The 22,504-nt window shown below is 33.2% G+C and overlaps 5 protein-coding genes and 1 pseudogene across 9 annotated transcripts in view; 2 read left to right on the plus strand and 4 right to left on the minus strand.

Annotated features, from left to right (window-relative positions):
- Positions 1–7,357, plus strand: part of rdx (BTB/POZ and MATH domain-containing protein rdx) — a 43,892-nt gene extending 36,535 nt beyond the window's left edge. For 3 of the 4 annotated variants that reach the window (XM_087414482.1, XM_087414483.1, XM_087414486.1), the window contains 6 exons: positions 1,705–1,826; positions 2,591–2,742; positions 2,990–3,129; positions 3,216–3,393; positions 3,668–3,989; positions 4,156–7,357. In XM_087414482.1, coding sequence (XP_087270608.1) covers positions 1,705–1,826; positions 2,591–2,742; positions 2,990–3,129; positions 3,216–3,393; positions 3,668–3,989; positions 4,156–4,300 — 1,059 coding nt within the window. In that variant the 3' untranslated portion in view covers positions 4,301–7,357. The remainder of the gene's footprint in view (positions 1–1,704; positions 1,827–2,590; positions 2,743–2,989; positions 3,130–3,215; positions 3,394–3,667; positions 3,990–4,155) is intronic. The other variant, XM_087414485.1, reaches the window with a different exon arrangement.
- LOC105148956 (uncharacterized) lies at positions 7,204–10,946 on the minus strand. The gene is made up of 7 exons (XM_011061035.2): positions 10,819–10,946; positions 10,088–10,161; positions 9,821–9,928; positions 9,101–9,164; positions 8,889–8,993; positions 7,910–8,093; positions 7,204–7,758 (listed from the first exon to the last, which is right to left on the minus strand). The coding sequence occupies exons 2-7, from the start codon at positions 10,149–10,151 to the stop codon at positions 7,642–7,644; spliced, it is 642 nt and encodes a 213-aa protein (XP_011059337.1). The 5' UTR covers positions 10,152–10,161; positions 10,819–10,946; the 3' UTR covers positions 7,204–7,641.
- LOC105148955 (huntingtin-interacting protein K) lies at positions 10,714–11,586 on the minus strand. The gene is made up of 3 exons (XM_011061034.2): positions 11,251–11,586; positions 11,022–11,129; positions 10,714–10,946 (listed from the first exon to the last, which is right to left on the minus strand). Exons 1-3 carry the CDS (start codon positions 11,404–11,406, stop codon positions 10,851–10,853), a joined length of 360 nt encoding a protein of 119 aa, XP_011059336.1. The 5' UTR covers positions 11,407–11,586; the 3' UTR covers positions 10,714–10,850.
- A 196-nt stretch (positions 11,587–11,782) lies between these two features.
- Positions 11,783–20,377, plus strand: FANCI (Fanconi anemia complementation group I). Of its 2 annotated transcripts, XM_087414470.1 has the most exons (22): positions 11,783–12,526; positions 12,763–12,937; positions 13,068–13,351; positions 13,414–13,581; positions 13,652–13,866; positions 14,177–14,373; positions 14,887–15,023; positions 15,104–15,324; positions 15,464–15,816; positions 15,905–16,037; positions 16,119–16,426; positions 16,503–16,694; positions 16,775–17,109; positions 17,218–17,372; positions 17,436–17,629; positions 17,711–17,878; positions 18,522–18,696; positions 18,775–18,991; positions 19,119–19,191; positions 19,260–19,403; positions 20,014–20,112; positions 20,193–20,377. In XM_087414470.1, the coding sequence occupies exons 2-22, from the start codon at positions 12,854–12,856 to the stop codon at positions 20,367–20,369; spliced, it is 4,029 nt and encodes a 1,342-aa protein (XP_087270596.1). In that variant the 5' UTR covers positions 11,783–12,526; positions 12,763–12,853; the 3' UTR covers positions 20,370–20,377. The 2 variants fall into 2 exon arrangements, with proteins under 2 accessions (XP_087270596.1, XP_087270595.1); XM_087414469.1 differs by having other exon boundaries at positions 11,783–12,937.
- On the minus strand, positions 12,122–12,240 carry LOC147907104 (5S ribosomal RNA; annotated as a pseudogene).
- ytr (U4/U6.U5 small nuclear ribonucleoprotein 27 kDa protein yantar) lies at positions 19,991–21,877 on the minus strand. The gene is made up of 4 exons (XM_011061032.2): positions 21,726–21,877; positions 21,376–21,483; positions 21,118–21,296; positions 19,991–20,879 (listed from the first exon to the last, which is right to left on the minus strand). The coding sequence occupies exons 2-4, from the start codon at positions 21,480–21,482 to the stop codon at positions 20,683–20,685; spliced, it is 483 nt and encodes a 160-aa protein (XP_011059334.1). The 5' UTR covers position 21,483; positions 21,726–21,877; the 3' UTR covers positions 19,991–20,682.
- Positions 21,878–22,504: the final 627 nt, after the last annotated feature.

Genomic DNA, 22,504 nt, shown 5'->3' on the forward strand with positions numbered 1-22,504 from the left:
GCGATCAATCGTTCCAAGTTCTTTCTCTTTCTCTAGATACCCGTTAATTTTATATTCAATTGTGTATTTAAGCTGAACAATGTCCACGAGGAAGGTCTCGGACTTCACGGGCGACATTTCTTTTATTTAACGTTTCGTGGTGGGAACAAACATTTCTGAATCCATTATTTCCAATCCGCGATTTCGATGCATAATTAATGTAAAGTCCCGTGGCGAGAAAGAGAGAGAGAGAGAGAGAAAAAAGAGGAAAAAATGTGTTGGAACCGTTACCGACAAAGGTAGGCGGAAAGAAAAATGTTTCGTCCTTCGAAATAACAAAAGTCACGCCTCTACCGTTAAAGTCATTTGTGTATTCTTTAAGGGAATTGCGCAAGCAGGCCGAGGATCATTCGATTCGACCCTGGATCTCCACGCCGCTCCCCGACTCCGCTTTGTCCCCCTTTGCACTACCGTATGCTGGTACTTGTAGTACTTCGCCTTGAAGGCCGATTTCAGCCGTAGTCGAGAGAACTTTGTTCTGCTGAGAGCTTTTCATGGACTCGACATTAACATATAAACGAACAAATGATGAACGTTCCTCTCGAGAGATCCGATGAACGTAGATTCAAATAGACACGTTCGACTCGCAACAATGACATTTATTTCTTACGCAGATAAAGGAGGAATACTAATTGAATGTACGCGAAGCGACTCGTAAACACGGTCAGATAGCCGCAGCATGATTTAATCACGTTGACGTTTACTATGTCAAGCTGATAATCCATAATCACCGGATGTTCACTTCTAAACTGAGTTCAATTACTTGGATGGTTTAGCCAACTCAAGTACGAAGAGAAGTCGGCTGAATTTTTTAAGAGGAGACCTCCTGATTCTCGCGTTAGGGGAGCAATTTATTTTTGTTGTAAGAGATTCCCTATTTAGCCAATCAATCTCTTGATCAGCCAATTTCGGGATATCAACCTTAAAATATCGAGACACAACAAAAATATCGGGATTTTTTATTGAATTAGATTTTATGTATTGAATTAGAAAAATATTTTGTAATATTAATCAAACTAATTATATAATTAGATATGGAAAATATTTATTTATTAATATAATCAAACAATAATCTACCTGTTATTGTAAGTTAATCATTGGTTAGCTTCGTGAAAGAGACCCTTACACCCTTTCTATTAATGTTGATTAACTTCAATCTCGATCCAACTAACTCTTCATCTTTGTCTAGTTTTAAGAATTAGAAAAAGATGAGGAGTAAGTTGAAATAAAATCAGAAATGGGCACTAATATTTTTTTCATATACTAACAAATTTTAGATTAATTTACGTTATACAATAAATCAAGGCAAATAGCACCAGGATTTTTTTGGGACACTTTTATAGAGAGAGCTGAAAATCGAGATGTGCCAAATTCAGGAAAGTTGGCCGTTCTATTCCGATTACTCGTTTCTTTTCAGAAGTTGTGGAAAGTTGTGTCTTTTCGAGTTCTATTTCCCGTTTCAAATATTTGACGTAGGGTTCGTTTCTCTCGGAACACAGTGGGACGGATGATTTTTTTGTCTAAAACTATGCAGAGTGGACGCCCACGATGGACGTGGATGCCATGGTGTTTTGTAGGCATACATTTTAACGTAGTTAAATTAAGCTAGTTTCCACCGGGATAAACTCTGACGTGGTATCGCATTTGAAGGTCTTATATGCACAGGTGAAGGTGGTTAAATTCAGCTACATGTGGACGATAAATAACTTCAGCTTTTGTCGCGAGGAGATGGGAGAGGTGCTCAAGTCGTCCACGTTCTCCGCCGGAGCCAACGACAAGTTGAAATGGTAAGAGCCATTAATGATTCTAACGAGAGTCGCGGGAATGGATGGAAATAAAAAGAAAGAGAAAAAAAAAGAGAAAAAAAAATTGTTTAAGATTCTTTGCATTGCATACGAGCCGGAGCCGAGATTTAACGTGTTCACGTATCGAACATGGGTTATCGAACAGGTGTGTTGAATTACGTGATGGCGGTTAGCCATCAGCAGGGACATTTGCATCTATTGACACGTTTATTTAGCGTTAAATGGACGGGATCTGAGCAACGCGCGAATAATAATTACAGTCCGTACAATTCGCGTCGGGTTGATTTTGCAAAGTAAAGTAGCGCACTCGACATTGTAAATCGCGGCCTTTGTCGATCCCGTGCATGATTGACCGATCTCGAGCCTCGCCTTGAGCCAGCATGCTTCTCCACGTGGAAAAAACAGAAGTGTCGGAAGTCTTAGAAATGCGAACCGCCGCGTTTAGCGCCTAAATGAACGGTGAGAATACGAGCCATTGTCTCTCTCACCAGCCGTTCCGTATTACATTCCCGGCTTTATTTTCCTCCATTCGCGTACCGGCATTCTGGTACCGGCATACTCGGAGAAAAATGCGTCTTTCTCGCTGGGACGGGATATACCGCCAATCTACGATCGGCTTTTAAATTGAACCAAGACCTTGGGGAGAAGTAAATTTCGAGAGATGCAATTCGCGTATGGCGACGAAACGAGAAATCGCCCTCGCGACGGTAACGGTCGTGTCAATTGATGCGCTAATTGGTTTCTAGGTGTCTGAGAGTGAATCCTAAGGGCCTGGATGAAGAGAGCAAAGACTACCTGTCGCTGTATCTCCTTCTCGTTTCGTGCAACAAATCCGAAGTCAGAGCAAAGTTCAAATTTTCTATTCTTAATGCCAAAAGAGAAGAAACCAAAGCAATGGGTAAGTCGGCAAAAAGGAAACGTTTACGTGGGCAATTAATGTATCAACGTGTGTATACGTGCGGATGCAATGCAGGGTATTTTAAAGATTTTCGTCGGCTTGCTGCCACGCAATTAAAAACGCTACGATTTGACGAAGACGAAAGTCGGCTTTCAGCTGCGCTGGCAGTCCGCGCGTAGCGATAAGTCGGATAACGCGGTTGAAGAGACGCGGCTTGAACGAGGTTTTTTTTGTTTTATTCTTGCAGAGAGCCAACGTGCTTACAGGTTCGTCCAGGGTAAAGATTGGGGTTTCAAAAAGTTCATCAGGAGAGACTTTCTTTTGGACGAGGCCAACGGATTGCTACCGGATGACAAACTCACGATATTCTGTGAGGTATATACCTTTGTATGTCAATTGTCACTATTCGCTCTCATTACTCGCGCATATATCGTCAGCCGAGCCGAGCACTTCTAACTTCGTTATTTCCACAGGTCAGCGTGGTGGCGGACAGTGTAAACATCTCTGGGCAGAGTAATACGATACAATTTAAAGTACCAGAATGCCGACTGCCCGATGATCTCGGGCTTCTGTTCGAGAACCAAAAATTTAGCGACGTAACCCTCACTGTCTGCGGAAGGGAGTTCCAAGCACACAAAGCAATTCTGGCAGGTTGGTTTCAGATACTGAAATAGTTTATCTTGATTTCATTATGCCTAAATGTACAACTAGATAAGAATATTTTCCAATTAGAGACAGAAAAATACTAATATCACATATATTATATATTGATTAACTCGAACATATCGGAAGCTTAACATGATTGGTATTTTTCTCATCATTTAAAGGTTTATTTATTCTTCTTTTTAACTGTGATAACGTAAACTAATAACATGTGTTTTATCTAGTGACAAAACTTGAATAATTTGGCAATTGCGATTTACAGCGCGAAGTCCTGTCTTTTCGGCAATGTTCGAACACGAGATGGAGGAGAGAAAGAAAAATCATGTCGATATCACTGATGTGGACCACGAAGTTTTGAGAGAAATGTTGCGATTTATTTACACTGGTAAAGCAGCAAATCTGGAGAAGATGGCGGACGATCTATTAGCCGCGGCGGACAAGTACGCGTTGGAAAGGCTGAAGGTAATGTGCGAGGAAGCACTTTGCACAAGTTTAGCTATTGAGAATGCAGCCGAAATCCTCATACTTGCCGATCTCCATAGCGCCGATCAATTAAAGGCACAAGCGATAGACTTCATTAATACGTAAGTTACCGCAGAAGAGAAGTGTATTTGCGAAACACGTTACGTTGGCTCGTCGGCTAAAAAGATAATTTTGCTCTCCCAACGACCAAAATTATATTCTTTGGCTGTATGGGTGAACTTGTGACGGGACTTGTAATATCGCTAATCCATACGGCTGTTATTGCAGACATGCGACGGACGTGATGGATACCGTAGGTTTCAAGTCCATGGTAAACTCCCATCCGCACCTGATAGCAGAAGCTTTCCGGGCTTTGGCGACTCAGCAGATCCCACCGATCGGACCGCCCAGAAAACGGGTGAAACAGAGCTGAAAGCAGTCACCACTGACCCCGGGCACGACCTCCACATCGCCCCCACCACTTTTGCATCCCTCTTGAACCTTTGTGTACAGTGATATAATGAAGTATAGTAGTGCTAAATAAATGTTTCCTAGTGCGCCATTCTCTGGTCTAAAAGAAAAGTCGACGACGAGAACCGACGCGAAGATCAACTGACGGAGTTTCGATCGAGATCGATGGAAGGAGAAAGAGAATCGTCTTGTCCGTTCGGTCAATCGAGGGCGAGTTTAAAGAAAAGCACTCCTGCACGTACTCGGACTCTTATGTTCAAGTAAGTGTCGGTAGTGAGAACGTGACGCGACCATCATCAGCGTGCTGCTCGTTCCGTTTTTGCGCAATGAGAAGAACGAAATATCTAAAAAGCCTACGTATCCACATTCACATCCACACATCCTCATCAACAAATGATACTTCTCGGCTGGCCTGAGCGCGAGTCGATTTAATAACACAGCAACAACAAAAACAGCAGCAGCAGCAGCAGCATTATAGTCGCATTGCGCTCGTTTTCTTCGATGCCAATACCGATGCCAATCGATCTTGGCGACACGTTGGAACGTGTCATCAGGGTTATCATCGTCATCATGGACTAGCTTTTGTTCTATTATTATCGAACGAATATATCGGAAGCAAATGGTCGCGCGAGATGTTAAAGACACGCAATATATAGCCTGAGAGGACCAAGGAAAGGCGAGAAGCTTCTTTCCACGTGACTCGCCGTCACGATTGCCGTAACAACGCGCAATGCACGAAGGAAGTTGTGATAGACGTCGGCCAGACGATTTAAACATTTTGTTCCTTTGTCGAAAGAAAGAAAGCACGAGGAGAAAAAAATGGATCAAACGGATATCCCATAGCATCGTACGCTCGACGCGTCGAGCATGGAGAGAATTAGATACTTTGTTTGTTTTTACCGACAGTAGTGATCTTTTTAGTTCTAGCGCGTCTCAAACTCTTCCAAGACGGAGAAATCATTCTAGTTAGTGTTCTTTTTTTATGATCTCTTTCTCTGAACCACAATTATTATTATATTATTATTACTATTAATGCTACGCAATCTGTGCCCTATGTATTTTTGTATATTTTTGTCTACAGATAGAAAAACTTATCTCTCCCCCTTTCCTTTTTGCCACGATAAATCCCCGTTTCCTCGATCCCACCTCCCCTTCCTCCCTTCTCAATAGGCACAGTTTGTCTTGTTTTCTGGAGTATTGCATACTGTAAGCGAAGTGATAGGATCGAATTATTATTATTATTATTAATGATTATGTTATTAAATTTAGGGTTGTCCATAATTTATCGGATCTACGTTGAATCTACGTTATATATCATGAGGATGTTTGTCCGTGCATGCTGAATTACATTATTTTAGAGACGTTATGATCCGCGTTTCGAAGTTAACACATTATTACGTATTGAATAATAAATATGGATGAGAAGATTGAAGAAAGAAAAAGACATCATGTAAAATAGAAACGTTAGTCAATTATAGCGCGAGTGTTAATCGCTCTTTTCTTATTTTGTGTCGTTAATTTGATTGGTCTGCAAAATTGCGTGTAGTCAATGAACTGAATTATGGGCAACCGCAAAGGCGAAAATAATAATCGTTTAGTACCGTGTACTGGCTTCCTGATCCTCCGATCTTTTAGCTTTACCGAAAGCCGAGTTTTAAATATGTGGAATACTTATTACCATTTACACACATCATTAATGATGACAATTAATGCCATACATGTTCTGTGATAAGACCACTTGTAATTACTGCAATTGTATAATCGATCCTTTCTAGAGACAGACTCCCCAAACCCCTCCCCTTTGACGATCCTGGCAGCCAGTGAATTTACTTGTTATATAAAATACATACGATAAGCGACAGTCGTTATCCGGACAGTCCCAAACCTAGCGTCACTATCGATTTTAAGATTTTTACACTGTACATATCTGCTGTGTATTTTATAAGAACAGAACAAACTCACGTACGAGGATCCCATACTTTTACAAAAACTGTACAATAATCAATATGTATAATTTATTTCAATTTTACAGACTGCGCTAAACTCATGTTCCTTGAAAAACACTATGCTTTAACTGTAAATGTAACATAACGCCGAAAAATTGATGCAGATTAGAAGGTGCGCATTCGTTGTGTAGTGCTGTCGAATGACACGTTGTGTATTGCGTCAAAGATCAAAGATTGAACCGATGGAAATATAGTTAGAAGAATTTTCCACTGTTTTTCTACGTCGATCTTTTTATTTGAGTCTTAGAATAATATAGGACTTAAATAAGAAAAGGAACAACAAAAGTATATATTAGACACAAAAGCGGTATAGTAGCAATTTAAGGAACATACTTTGGCCGTGCTGATTCATATTTTAAAAATCTGCGACCATTCTCCAATTTCATATCTATCTTTGGGACTGTGCGGCGATTTTTCTTTTGTGAAACACATAACATTGAATGTCATTTCCTAGAGAAAACAAAAGACGAAAAAAAAACGGAAAAAAATTATGCGAAGACATATAAAGCTAATTCCGAAACAACAATTCGTAAAATAACAGATATAGAAAAACGATACACACAAACACATACAGATGTAGGCGCAATTCCGTACGAAAATCCGCAGCAGGAATAATACGAGCGTATGACTGGATATAATTTGATAAACTATTAAGTACAAGTAAGACAAGTGTTACCTCATCATGATGAAAGCCGGCGCGTGTCGGTGATCGAGATCACCACCGCCACTAGCTACTACCGCACGCCCGCTCTCTGACACGCACGCACACACACACACACACACACACACATACACACACACACACACACAAACATACCCGTTGTACATTGCATTCAAAAATTCGAAGCGTTCTTATGTGAAAAAAAAATTAATAGTTGCGGTAGTGGCTGATCCGCGAAAAATGTTACGCGCGCCGCTCATTGAACCCAGCTCATACACGCAGACATTCATTTTCCATTTTACTTTAAGTCATTGCACCACATCAAATAAATGACATTTTCATTATATAATAATAGAGTGTAATTTTTCATTACCTCTCCATCGCCACATTATTACTCTCAACTACTACTCGGATCTTTCAAAGATTATCGAGTTCGCGATATTATATGGCTGAACAATTCAGAAAAAAATCTAGAAAATACTTTGGAACATCTATAGTTAGTACGACCTCGCTATCAAATGAATTGAAATAATGACAGCTATTTTTTTTTTTTTTTTAATAAATCTATAGATTACGTTTTATTCAGATACAAATGTACTCGCAGTGAACAAATTATTTATGTCTGTGAGAGTATCGTTACATGTGCTGAACAACGGGAGACGAGGAAGGAGGCTCGTTGGAATTTTGATGGAGAATCTTTTCTTGCAATTTCGGCGTTCCTGGATACGACGGTGGAGCTTCCGACATGGACATCTGTAAACAGAAAAATTTTATCATTATTCGAAAATTATTTTAACGTTTGTCTATGATTATATTATGATAAGTTTATACATTGTGACAAATATACATATATTCTTCTTATTATATATATAATCAGTAATACTAAAAATGTTAATTTATATACCCTGTTGTAGGGAGATGCGTAAAGAGGAGGAGCACTGTCGGAATACATGTTGGTAGACGAAGTATTACGAACAGCTTCGTTATATGAAGGTGGTCTCGCCTGACCTTCGATGGTGCTGCAATACGTCGTCAGGTCACCTTCCTGCACATGTCTTCTGCGCGTTCGCGTTGACGTTTGAATCGGTCTATAAATAATGGAAATGAATTTAAAGATCATTACAAATCTAAAAAAAAATTAATTTCGGGAAACCTTTTTGAGAAACTTTACTGAAGCTGAAGTATAAGTATATAAGTACAATAAACTTACAAAAGCCTATGAAAATATGTAGCCTATATTAAAAAATTCCCGAAAATAGCTTTCTTTATTAGACTTTTGAGGTCTCTTAAAGTGTCTTTGGTTCTTTGAGATTTTATTTCGAAAATTGTGAACACTTATAAGTGAAAAGTATATACTTGAAAGAATAACTCTTTAAAAATCTATCAATTTAGCTTTTAATTAAAAAATTTAAATTTTTGATAAAATAAATGTCAGAAAATAGAACGCGTAAAAATACAATTACTCTCTCTGATTTCTCTTTGTAAAATTTAAAAATTCTATTATCCTTAACAATATTATTATTAAATGATTATTGTCAATAAAGAATTTTTCTTATTCCGTAAGAAACAAATAGTGATAAAATTGTTCTAAATTTAGCAACAGCTAATGTTGAGTTTACGACAATTTTGTTATCATTTTGTTGTTGAATGAATAATGAATAATATTATTTAAGAAAAGAAAAAATTGTGTTCACTTAACAACAATCGTTCAATTATTAAAAATTACAGAAATAAGACCCTAAGAAAAAAAAACAAGATTTGGAAGTGATTGTCACTGTATTTGTCATAAAATGTTATTAAATTTGGTATATTCGTATTTATTTGGAGCACCAATAGCGAATAATAAAGAAAATTAGAAAAATAAATGTATTGAATGTTCATACTTGTAGCACATTTTATAGTAAAATACGATCAAGCCAAAGATGCTTAATCCAAACACCAGTGCAATTCCAATCTGTGTCATTATTACTAATTGTTGCTGCCCATGCCTGAAATAAATATTGATTGTTAATTAGATATTAATCTATTGAGACAAATAAGGTATTATATTGAAATAATTTAGCTATTGCTAGGCAAATAACCAATTCTTTCATACCAACACGTAGCGCAGTTTGCGCAGACACAGCATGGAACATTGGAACAGCAAATTACGCAGTTGTCTGTAAATTTTAAAAAAAGAAAAATAGAAACATTTTTTAAAATATGTGACTATAAAAATATTATTCAATGTATTTTACGTAATAAAATAAAAAATAGTATTTATTGTTTACACTACATTTACTTGAATGAGATATTTGAGATTTCAATAGTTCATGGTTAAATAAATTCTATTTTCTATTTCATAAAAATATAAAACTGAAAATAATAAAAATAAAATAAAAAGCATGCTTTATGGATAGATAAAAATATAAATAATTCGTTTCTCTATAAACATGTTCCAAATAAATTTACTTGTGCATAGTTATTTGTAATAAAGAAAGGTATCCTAATAAACAAATTTAGCAGAAAATTTACTGAAAATATTTCAGCGAAATTTTTAAAAATTTGCTGAAATTTCACTGAAAGTGAACAACAAAAATGCTGAAAAATCGCTAAATTTAAATTGAAATTATTTCGAAAATTTTGCTAAAAAATTTGTTGAAATCAATGTGCAAGAACATTAATATATACGCGCGCCCGCGCGCGTGTGTATGTGTATGTATTTCATCGTTAAAATTTTTCGCGTGTGTATATATATATATATATATATATATATATATTAATTGAAAAAATTCTAACTGGCAATCGCACGCGAAAAATTTTGATATTAACTTACCAACATATTCAAAACAGATGCATGACGATTGTTGTTGGACTTCACATTGCGTACAGTTATTAATATTATATATATATCTTTCAGAAATCTCGGAATGTGTATCCATATCTGTTAAAATAGATCTTTTACAATACAAAAAGTACATTCCATAAATCAGTAGTGTTTTACGCTTATTAACATGACTTGCATTAAAATGTGAAAATATTTAAGTATAAGAAAATTTAAAAAAATTGATTAAATGAACACACATTCAAATATGTCACATACCTGAGCTCTTAGTCAAACTTATTGTAACACAAAAGCATAAATATCCAAATAAGAATAAGTTCATGATGTCACCTCTATTTATAAACAAACAAAGTAATCACATGTCATCTAAATTTCACTTTCACTAACATAATTAGATCAATTGCACATCTTTAGTTGACATTATTTATATTAGTATAAAGATTCAATAACGATTTACGCAAAAATAATTTTGTGATAACGAGCATATTAAGGTAAACCACCGACATTCAATGCAAATGTATTTCTGAGTTTCTTATATCTTATAAAACCTCTTATATCTTATTTATACCCATAATAATCTTATCAATATGAATGTCTGATAACATTGGTAATCAACAAAAAGGTATCAGACAAGTAGATATTTCCTTCGTATTGATAGCAGCTATAACTTTCTATATTTCAAATTTTGATAAGATGTCAGATGGATATTATTTTTAATGAATTACTCTTACTACACATATAAATGCATATATTGATATATATATATATATATGTATATGTATATATATATATATATACATATAATTATTACAATACATTATCATTATCATTTACTTATAGAACTGCGCATTTCGCAAGTAGGTAAATATGAGAAAACGAAAATATAAGTTACTTGGATATTTTATAACAAATCAGCAAATAATTGAAAGTCTCGGAACTTTCGTAATTTAGCATATTTTACAGTAAAATTCAGAGATATGATACCAGACCTCTCGAACAAGAACACTTCTTTTGTACAATTTCAATTAGTTAATGTAATTAATGCTTCTACAATATCGCCTCTATGTTCCCTGAGAGTCTGTTCAGCCAAGATCCGACTGATTTCCATCTCTTTCATCTGAAAAAAAGACAACCATAAGTCTTTCGATTGGTACGAATTTCCAAGAATTGAACACGTGGGAAAAGTACTTACGATCAAATCAACATCCTCCTTCTTAATAGATACTTTGAGCAGTTCCTTCTCTTTCGCCTTTTTCTCCGCGGCTTCCTTGTCGCGACGATCGCCGATTATGCTGAGAGCCTGTTAGACATTCTTTTTAATGCGAAAACCGAGTTAACTTTCAATTTAACATTTGAAAGCAACGAGAATGATGCGCGTAAATGAGCTCAATTTTAGGTTACCGGGACAAGCGAGTACTTACGCAGGAAAATCCATCAGACGACGAGATCTCTTTTTCCTCGGCATAATCGGTCACTTTTTCTAGATCCGCTGCACCGCTGTCATACTTGGCCGCCTTCTTCTGCGACTTTTCCTGCTGCACATCGTCCGAGTCTCCGTTCATATCGTCGTCCGCCATCTTCCGTGCGAGGTTAATGTTAGTTAACGTGTGCTTCGCCGCTGTCCATCGTATGTCAACAGACACGCATGGATGCCGTGGACATTCCAAACATCCAGACAGTTTCGATTAAACTCTAAGTTAATCGAAATGGATAATTCGAACGGCGGATTTCTAAGCACAGTCCTCCCTAAGTTAATCCTGGCTCTGTCAAAATAATTATTTTATTCATATTATGATAAAAATAATTGTCTATATTGTAAAAAAAATTAATGCTTTTGTCTATCTATATATATATATATATATATATATATATATACATATATATAGAATTATGTACAGAATTATTTTTTATTATAATATGAATAAAATTATTGGATAGAATTATTACCTTTTTTGTACAGCCTTGGTCACAAATATTTTATATATGCATGATGTTGGTAACCAATAAATAACAATGTGTGTAAAAGAATTTCAAATAAATGAAAAAAAATATAAATGCTTAAATATATTTTTGATCAATATACATAAGTATAATCTATACATCCATATTGTATCTATTAATAAAATAATACAGGTATTAAATGAAAAATGAATCGCGTAGAAAAATATGCTGATCGTCGATTTGAAATAAGGCTATTATTATATTAATAATTAATTCTTAATATATAATATCCCGTCAATATAGTTTTTTTGCGAATTTTCTTTTAGTTTGGAGCAAAAATAAAAAATTTAACGACAACATCACACGGTGTTCCCAAGCGGTCACCCATCCAAGTACTAACCGTGCTCAACGTTGCTTGACTTCAGTGATCAGACGAGAACTGGTACTTTAAACGTGATCTGAACGTTGTCTGATTGTTAAGTTATTTGGAAATAGTTTTATTCAATAGGCTTATTCTTTTTGATTGAACTTTTGCATCGTTCATCTTTCTTCCTCTTCTTTCCTGCTGAAGAGAAAAGAAAAAAAGATGAACTAGTGCAAAAGTTTCAATCAAAAAGAACAGGCCTAATTTTAACTACATTTACATGGCTCAATTTACGCCAAAATTATAATATTCGGACATCGGGTGCATCCAGATGCGTAATCATTCACTGAACGCTCTTTCATCTGATTGGCATTTTCTGTTAGATCCATGAAGTAAAAAAAAAAGACAAATCTAGTTAGAAATCGGTTCGAGACCTGAGATAAAGAAAGAATTGACCAATCGCATTGGTCATGTGACAAATTATTCAAATGTGATTCGTTAATTCTTTCTTTGTCGAAATCTCGGACTGATTTCTAGCATCACATGGACACAAGGATGCAACATCGTTCACACTTGTTCTAACTTGTTCATAAGAGCGGGAAAATTATTAACAGTTGTTTATTGATAGTTGACATCGACAGAAACAGATATAAGAAAAAAGAAATGTGCGCTTATATCACTGTTATTTATACATTGCTATGTTAATTTAATAAGTTGAGATGAGTGAAAAACTAAATAGTTTGATCACCCAAAAAGATCAAGCACAGTTACAAAAATTCGTGTGGGAAAGCTCAACTGAGGAGGTAAAGAATGCAGTTCACAAATGTAAAACATATTTTTTTTTATCTATATACCAATTCTATATGAAATTAAGTTAAGATTCTTCTTAAGAATATTAGTTCGAAATTGTGTTAGAAAGATGATTTATTTCAGCTCACAAAGATAACATCGAACGAAATTTGCAATGCAGATATTTCCAAAATACTGGACGAGGTTCTGCAGGTGTGTTCTGAGTCGGAGAATTTATTTGCCAAGAGAGTCAAATTAGTGGAGTCTGCTTTGAAAGCTTTAGGCAAAGCTAAAGTAACAATTAATCATGCGAACGAGATTGTGAATCGAATAGTGTTGGACTTTCCTAAATATCCAAAACTACATCTGATTAAATTGGTTGACTTCTGTCTTGCTAGTATTCGCAACAATGACGACGAATTTAGGAGGTATAATTATTACTTATGCCTTTAGCATGATAGAAACAAAAGATACACATGGTATGTTTCAGTTGGAAAGATTTATTACCTGTTTTGCTGGAAGTGTTGGAGGAAGAAAAGTATATTACTTATATGAATGGTGAAGTTACTGGTTCCAAATACAAGTCTATTATCATTAATAATCTATGCAATAGTGAATGGGACACACAGATAATGCCATCATTAGCGAGAATGTTTAGGTAACCGCTCTTGCAGTTTTTAATAAAATATATATATGAATTAATGAACTAATGGCTTTATTATACTTAGAGATATATCTTTGGAAAAGGAGGATCATGCTATGGTAATTACAGTATTCTGCACAAAACTACAAGATATACCTCTTGATGAAGTACCTCCTTTTGTGCATCAGTCACTGAGATTATGTACTAATCAGGATAATAAATATCTCTTAGAAGCCTTGCGGAAGTATTTCACACTACGTTTCTCCCAAACTGAAAGTACTGATACTTTTGAATCTATAGGTAAGAAAACTAAAGATACAATCTTAAATTTATTTGTGTAATGCAGTATATTGTATAATTATAATTTTATATAATAGTAATATGTAATAATAACATATAATTATATATTGTTAAATGATATAATTATATTACATTATAAACATAAAAACATGATTAATTTTATTATAGAATATAACTTTAAAAACATAATGTTTAAAGGATTTTAAATTTGTTTCCTGTTTCAAATTTTTTATGAATGGTGTTTCTAAATTATATAAAAATATGACACAATTTTCTTTTTGAATCTTAATCTTTAATTATTGAATTACAGATATAGTAAATCCCAAGGAAGTTCGAGACGTTGAAAGTACAGTATTATATCATATATCTCAATCAGCTGAATTGAATCATCAGCATATAAGAGACTACATTAAATATTTTAAAAGTATATCACACATTCCTGAAGCTGTATTAGAACCTTTTATGCTTTCTGTACTGCTCACAGTTGCTTCTATTGATGAAAATCAGGTAATAATATATTAATTTTGCATATTTTAATGATTATACTTTTCTTTTTGAATCTTAACTTTTAATTACTGAATTACAGATGTGATAAATCCCAAGAAAGTTCGAGACATTAAAAATATAGTATTATATATCTCAATATATAATATATCTCAATCAGCCGAATTGAATCAATACATAAAATTTTACATTAAGAGACGTACGTATGATATAATACTGTATTTCAAACTTTCTTGGGATTTACCATATCTGTAATTCAGTAATTAAAAATTAAAGTTCAAAAAGGAAAAATGTGCTGTTTGAAAAAATGTTTTATGTATAATTTAAAAACATTCATTAAGAATTACGGGACTCGAATTTTAAACCCTTTAAACTTTTTTTATGTTTTTAAAGTTATTGTGTAATTTAAAACACTATATATTAATTATATATATTTTTATGTTTATAATGTAATATAGTTGTATCATATTATAACAATATATAATTCTATAATATTACTTAACTATAATATTGTAGATTTTGGAAATGCTGCGAGCGATTATTAATAAACGAAACGAAAATGACATTAAACAGAAACATAGTGCATGGTTGAGAAAATTAATTCCCGATTCTTATAGCGTAATGAATGTGATAGGAAACGTCATCGAGGCGAGGTAAATATGCAATAGATTGCATGTATTATAAATACTTTAATATCAAATCTTTTAATATATACAACGCTTTAATTATACAGTAACAGGGATCGTCACTTAGTATTGAAAGGACTTGTAGATCTCGCATTTGTTCTTATGACTGTAGAGAATAAAACAAAAACGAATGTGCATCCTTTATGGCAAATTGGTATAAAGATACTTCAAAAGATCATGAGAAAGCATCACGAAACAGTTGCAACTATATTTCAAATGTTGATTGATAAGATAGTCGCGAGTAGATCATCTATTTCTCAATATACTGGTAGGATTTTTGTAAAAATACTCTGAATAGTTATTAATTATTTATTGTATTTATTAATTAGTTAATTATAATATCATAATCATAAATTTTATTATTCCTCATTTAATTATTGATAGCTAATATTATTGTTTGTTTGCAGATTGTTTAGCATATATGTGCCATAAGTTAACGGTTCTAGTGTTGGACCATCAAGAATCTATAATAATGCTTTTTGATCAGATTTCATCTATACCCGGAGAGATTGCCATTTTTATTGTTTCCGCGATATTTCCATTGGTACAAGTTTCAGTCAGTATAAGAGAGCATTTGATCTTGACATTAAGACAGGCTCTCTACAGAAAGGGTACTTTTAATCGACAAATGGCAGTCAGTGGGATTTTGGAAATGTTGAGGAATCTGAAAATACACTCTATGAGCGGCCTCGCGATGAGTTCGAGTCAGTACGCCAATTCGTCATCGACTGGCACAAGTTCCACATCCATTTTGACTCAGGTGTTATAATATTAATCACATTATCACAGTCGGTTAAACTTTTGTAACTGTAAAAAGATTAATCATTTTATATGATATTGTTTCGTAGGTAACGTTAGAGAGAGGTACTCAAGCAAGAGGACTTACCTCGAGATATAATAGAACTTTATGTTATGATATTTTGGGTATTTTAAGAAGGTGTTTTACTCACGAGTGCGAAGTTCGATTACACTTATACAATGGTACGAGATTAGAAAAAAAAATTATGCTATTTGTATTGCTAAAAGATTAAAGTAATTTTTTGAATTCAATTTATCTTTTAGGTTTATATGAAGCCATATTGAAAAATATCGAGATCGCAGAATACGTATTAGAGATGTTATTACCACACTTCAAAACTTTTTTTGAGACGGATGAGAACGTCGTCGTACCAGTTAAACTGGACTTATGTATAGCTGTACAAGGGGACCAAGTTATACTGCAGGAACCTCTGGCAGAATTGATACTTGTACTGCAAAAGATTTACATCAAATCGGCTCTAATAAAATCATCTTTTGTTGATGAATTAGCTATTATCTTGGAATCTCTATGCAGACGGATGCCACGGCTCGAGACAGAACATCTAAGTCTTGTGAGAAAATTAGACTTAATAAAATTCAAGATTATTTTTAATTATATAATATTTTGGATTTTTTAAATCTCAATAGGATGACAAGCTTGATTTAAGCAACACTAGCATTAAAGCTCAAGAAAAACTACAGTTTGTTCTGTTAACAATTAAAATTTACGAAGCTCTCATATCCTTTAGAATCGGCGCCTGGTCTGTAAACTGTACAGATACCGCGCAAAATATTAAAAATCTGTTCAAAGGATATACGAGATTAGTTGAATTTACTAAGGTAATAGAAATGTATATTGCGTATATTTATAATATAAATTTATTTATAACTATATGATTTTATTATTTTCAATTTCCTAGCACATACCAAAGGTTAAAAAGGGAGAAGGAAAAAATAAAAGGACACAAAATGACCCGAATACAAGTATAAAAAAAGCTGGCCGATCAAGTAGCATAAAATTACCACCCAGTATCATAGATTTGTTTATTGTGCACAAAAGCCTATCGCTCTTCTATTTGAAATCTGTTCCCTGGGCATCTGAGGACCAAGTTACCGTGTTAATAGATAATCATGATTTTTATCATTACATCCTGCGAACATTGTTGCAAATTTTGCAAAATATTAAATTATTAATGGAGTACAATTTGCGGAAGCATAAAGAACAGTATATGAAGACTTACTTTGAAATTGGAAAGTAAGTATTCTTTTATGTAGATACCTAGCATCTCGCTGTTGCGAGATTTCATTTCACTGTGCATTTTTTATGATCCGTTACTGTAGACTCTAAATTTTTTTCTGGCAGATTATTATACAATCACGTTATACTGGATTTAAACAAAGTTCTCGATACAGACGAACAAGGGACTATATTAGCATTAGAATGTTTCAAAGAATTATGTTGTTTAATTTGCACTTACTTCTCTTCCGAATTGTCGCAGTTTCTTAATATTATTATTCGTAAGTGTTTAAAATATTAAGATAAAGTAGTGTTCCTTTTATAATATAATGTTCTTCTTGCAGCTAAGTCAACTCAAGCAGAAAATCTTAATTCACAGTTGGAGAACATAATTGCTGCTGTACAAATGAGTTTCAGGACATTCTTTACCGAAGAAGAGAAACATGAGGAGAATTCTAAACAGATACTTGGCATATTATTGGATATTATATACCAACTGACGCAACAAATAAATTTTTGTCAAATAAATGCCGATGAAGTTAGTATCTTTTTATAATTATTTTTATTGAATAAAAATAGAAGACATAATGAAAGACTATTAAAAAATCTGTTACATAAGGTATTCGAATCGATGATGAAATTCACACAATTGGAAGATATGAATCCTCAAGCTTCTTTAACTATTTTCCAAATTCTGTTACTGATAGAAGAGCGTCATAAGGAATATGGGGAATTGTTAATCGATATCTCTCTCGCATTGTGCGAGAAAATAGGTACCGTCGACAAGGTATATAATGATATAAGTATACAATGTGTAATGTACTGTTGACCAAACATTTTAGGTCATTAATTAAAAATGTATTATGTGAAATTAAATTGAGTTTATTATAATTTAACATTTTTGTTATTTTACGCATTTTTTATAATGAAATAAAAAATTATGAAATGTTTCAAAGTTTTACAGAAAATATTTTTTGCAAGATGAAAAACATTAAAGAGTATTAGATACTTTTTTCGTCGAAATCATTCTTACATTAAATCATTTTTTTCTAATTTAAGTAAGTTAGTTACAAGTTTTTTATTTTTTGGGCAGAAATCTTTTATCCATTTTCTAAAATAGTTCATGGGTCAGTTTTGAAAAGACTTCATGGCCGTGATCTCGAGATTGAATAAATGCTACGTTAATCTCAACCGTATTAAATAAAACGCATATTTTCTTTCAAATTGAAAAAAATTGTGTAAACGAATCGATAGTATTGTTTTTTTAATAGCGTTTTATTGAAATATACTTAAATTTTATATTTCAAACTTTATGATTTCGAACTTTTAGTCGGCAGTATATATATATTCTATTGTAACATTTATCTTATTGTTACATAAGAATGTAAAAATTAATTTCTCTTTATATATTCATTATTATTTATTTTTAGACTGAGATATCGGAAAATAACAAATTCAAAATTATCCACGAAGAGACGGCGGACAAACTTTATAATTTAATAAATAACTCAGTAAAAGAGAAATTGGACAATGTATCTTGGTTGTTAGTGCGTCTTAAAGCCGAGCAAAATATTGTTTGTCCGCCTGGCACAGATCTCGAAGAATGTACGTATAATTTCATTTATATTGTGCTTATCAACATTTGCACTTATTTTCTTCTAATATTAAAATCTCTGAACACAGATCAGGAAAAAGTGCGAACACAAGAACGCAGTTTATGCAGACAGCTATCGCACATTATACAAATACTTTATACAATAGCTAACGTTGCAGTTAAACCAGGATTATCTACGGATATTATGTTCAAAAATTTACAAGTCGTGTATAACCTACTTAGTAATCTTACAAAATATTTCTATGGAAAATCCAGTAAACAAAATGCAGCATTTCAATCAGTGAAGTAAGAGTTTGTCTCTATACTTTATAAATTTTAATAGATTAATTTTTAATTATTGTTTAATAATTAGTGTTTAATTAATTTCATATATATTTTATTTACAAAATATAAATTTTTTATATAATTTCAGATTTATTCAAGTGATTCAATCAGCTGGAAAACCATTAAAATCTGGATTTTATAATTTAATAACTTATATTGAGGTATTCATCTAAAATATGATTTGATCTTACATCATGTAGAAATAGTAATACGTATTTATATTATATAGGGAAATCAAAATGCAAAAACATCGAAAGCTGATTCACACTTGCAAAGAAATAAGATTTTGAAAGAGACCCGAATTATACCCCGTGTGATATGTGAAATAGAACAATTTCATAAGGAGATTTTATCGCTTGATAAGAAGACCGGTGTAAGTATTTACTATATATTTAAAGAAGAGAAATTGATATATGTACAGAAATATGTTTACTACTTGAAAAAATCAGAAAAATCTGGAATTTTCAAGGGATTTTTTTTTACGTTTAAAAATCGAAGATTTTATAATTTTATTGGTACTCAGGGAAACTTAGATTTTACTTATTCTGTCTCTTTCTGAAAACGGCTTTTCTCTAATCACTTTTTTCTTGATAATGTAAAATGTTGATTAACAATAAGTATGTTTATTGTCAGTAGAATAGAGTACCTCATTGATATTATATTGTAGTTAATCTTTACTTATCCTACAAATTTCGCAGTTTCAATTGTAGAAAGTGATAGATATAATCTTAGACAATTCCTATCTTCTACTAATTTACAATAGTTTGTTTGCACTTAATTTATTTGAAAGTTGCATCTTAAAAAATTGTCTAATCTTATCTGAAATTTTGAATGAAAATTTTCAAAAATCTGGGAATTCTCAGGGAATTTTTTTATAAGAGATATTTCAGTATCCTACAGTAAATATATCCTGAAATGATATATTTAAAGGAGATAAATTTACTATATGAATAGAGGCAATTGCGATATGTATATTTATTTAGGTTCCACTTGAGATTTACATAAAGCACAGCATAACACGCGATTTCCGTATAAAAAGCACGCAGTTAGCAGAAGCACTGGACAAGCTGAATATAAGTATGGTAAGAAAGAGATATGAAAAAGTATTGTTTAAAGTTTGACATTTTATAATTTTTTATACTTATCACATTGTATTTATCAGTTGAATACACAGACTTCTCGTCGCAATAACGACACATCTAATGCAGATATAAATGATGTGACTATTGAATCACCTACTGTAACACCATCTTCAAAACGATCTAGACAAAATGACACGTCCTCAAAATCGCCGGAATTTCTACTTTCAAAACGCTCAAGAAGATCATCAGAATCTTAAAACTATAAGTGCTTTATTTTAAGATTAATAATATATTTTTCTTTCATTTAGATATAAAGTTTAATTCTACATTTCTTCTGTATAAGTTTTTTTTATACAAATCTAGTTATATCACGAGTGTTGTATGCAAAGAACATGTTTATGAAATATAAATATTCTATTACAATGTTGTATTAAGTATAATAAATTAAAGTATATTAACTGGCATTAATTTACCATATTAATTATAGAATTAGTAATGTTCATTTATATTTTTGTCATATCTATGATGTCATTTGACATACTCGTCATTTAAAATTGTACTAGAGATAAATTACGCAACAAAGTCTAAAGGCCTGTTGAAACCACCCTTTCTATTCATGTACTGTCTGTATTTCCTTTTCAAAATGACATGAACCGCCCCTACGTCATTCCCATCTACTTTTTTGCCTTTAGTGGTATCGAAATCACAGAATCCCATTATTCTCATCATCTCTTGTTCTTCAGGCGTTTTGCCTTGAAGGTCTGCTTCTATAATACAAAAGTACAGTTAATCGTTTCTCTTTCTAATTTTAATGGTTGTAACTTTTATTACAACTTTGCAACATGTCAAAACTGATAATCTTTGAAAAATATTTGGAGATTTCTAGGGTCATGAATGAGCTATTTGAGCCAAGCCAGACATTATTAGCTAATAAACTAATTTTTTTAATTTATAATGCAAAAAAATCTTTATTTTTATAAACATACTAGACAAGCATGTGGATACCTGTAATAATAGGTCGTTCATTTGTTGAAGGTTTCGGCTTTGCTCTATGTTTGGATCTGTCACGGGATCTTTCACGTTCCCGTGATCTGGATCTGCTGTACGATCTTCTATGCCTGTCTCGTTCACGTTCTCGATCCCTGTCTCTGTCTCTCGACTTTACTCTATCCCGTTCTACAGATCTATAAATAAAACAAGGTTCCATGTTTATGACAGTCAAAGGAATGTAATAAATTAATAAAAAAAATCTTTCAAATATACCTTCGTCTTCTTTCTCGCGATCGTCTTCTTCGCCGGTCTCTGTCGCGATCTCGTTCTCGAGATCGATCCCTTCGTCTTCCTGGCGATGGAGTACGACTTCGTCCCATTCTATAAACATATAAAGTTCCTACACTTTTTTAAGGTTTCACTAAAATTAATTTAGGAAGATAAGGATTAAGACAATTGTATAATATCTTGAATAAGTTGAAGAAGCGAGACTGTAAGATTTTGAATTTAATTGAAAGAATAATTTCGATTGTACAATAAACTTTTATTATAGGATTTTTAAACATAACAGAAATTTTTAAGTAAAAGAAAACAAATTACACTATTTAACGGTTGATACTTACGGTGATTTTTATTTTAGAAAAATAAAAACTCTTTCTCTCGTATTAATTTCTAAATAACATTTTTATGCAAAATATAGGTTAGGTTACATTTCTTAAGCTAGCGGTACACGATGCGTGTAGTTAAACAATGGGGGGGGGGGGCCGGGGGGGAGAGCGCATTTAAGACGACAAAGCGGTTAGATCTGCTCGCCGAGCAATTAAACATGATTGGTTGGATCCACAAGTAAGAACCAATCATGCTCATTCGCAAGCATGCCTAATCGCTTTGCTGCTTGAACTCGTCCATTAATAGGTCTGTTCGCGTTGCATGAAATCTCCAAATATTGGGTCATCTAAAAAGTATCCGCGGTACTTTGTCACTAGATATATGACCATCAACACATCTAGTGACAAAAAACCGCGGATACTTTTTAGATGACCCAATATTTTTGCACTTAAAATGAGATAGATACATATTTTGCCTTAAAAAGAGAGAAAGCGAAGATGTCGAGTATCAAAAGTGCAAGCAACGCGAACAGACTTATTACCATTTATTTCTATTGTATTAAAGTTATACAAAATCCCTACAATTTCCTACGCAAAAAAAATGATTGGTTTATGTGTTCAGATTTATAAGGAACCAGAAGCAACAACCAATCATATTAAAAAATTGTACACAGTTGCAAAGCTGCTTTCACAGGCTGTGTTCTAAAATGTAAACTGTGAGTGCTGAAAATGTATAGTGCATAGACTGTAGATTTACAGAACTGGCAACGAATTTTGGAACACAGCCTCTGCTA

This window comes from Acromyrmex echinatior, chromosome 16, assembly GCF_024713525.1.
Source record: "Acromyrmex echinatior isolate Ae372 chromosome 16, ASM2471352v2, whole genome shotgun sequence".
In the NCBI taxonomy this organism is placed as follows: domain Eukaryota; kingdom Metazoa; phylum Arthropoda; class Insecta; order Hymenoptera; family Formicidae; genus Acromyrmex; species Acromyrmex echinatior.

Excerpts from the sequence above, each read along its gene's own strand:
- LOC105148956 (XM_011061035.2), bottom strand. The coding sequence starts at position 10,151 with ATGAACTTATTCTTATTTGGATATTTATGCTTTTGTGTTACAATAAGT. Across the intron at positions 8,994-9,100 it reads GCAAACTGCGCTACGTGTTG|GCATGGGCAGCAACAATTAG; the intron begins GTATGAAAGAAT and ends TATTTATTTCAG. Across the intron at positions 8,094-8,888 it reads TACTATAAAATGTGCTACAA|ACCGATTCAAACGTCAACGC; the intron begins GTATGAACATTC and ends CATTATTTATAG.
- LOC105148955 (XM_011061034.2), bottom strand. The coding sequence starts at position 11,406 with ATGGCGGACGACGATATGAACGGAGACTCGGACGATGTGCAGCAGGAA. Across the intron at positions 11,130-11,250 it reads CGTCTGATGGATTTTCCTGC|GCTCTCAGCATAATCGGCGA; the intron begins GTAAGTACTCGC and ends AATGTCTAACAG. Across the intron at positions 10,947-11,021 it reads AGGAGGATGTTGATTTGATC|ATGAAAGAGATGGAAATCAG; the intron begins GTAAGTACTTTT and ends TCTTTTTTTCAG.
- FANCI (XM_087414469.1), top strand. The coding sequence starts at position 12,854 with ATGAGTGAAAAACTAAATAGTTTGATCACCCAAAAAGATCAAGCACAG. Across the intron at positions 12,938-13,067 it reads GGGAAAGCTCAACTGAGGAG|CTCACAAAGATAACATCGAA; the intron begins GTAAAGAATGCA and ends GATTTATTTCAG. Across the intron at positions 20,113-20,192 it reads ACAAGCTGAATATAAGTATG|TTGAATACACAGACTTCTCG; the intron begins GTAAGAAAGAGA and ends TGTATTTATCAG.
- ytr (XM_011061032.2), bottom strand. The coding sequence starts at position 21,482 with ATGGGACGAAGTCGTACTCCATCGCCAGGAAGACGAAGGGATCGATCT. Across the intron at positions 21,297-21,375 it reads TCGCGAGAAAGAAGACGAAG|ATCTGTAGAACGGGATAGAG; the intron begins GTATATTTGAAA and ends TTTTATTTATAG. Across the intron at positions 20,880-21,117 it reads TGAACGACCTATTATTACAG|AAGCAGACCTTCAAGGCAAA; the intron begins GTATCCACATGC and ends TTTGTATTATAG.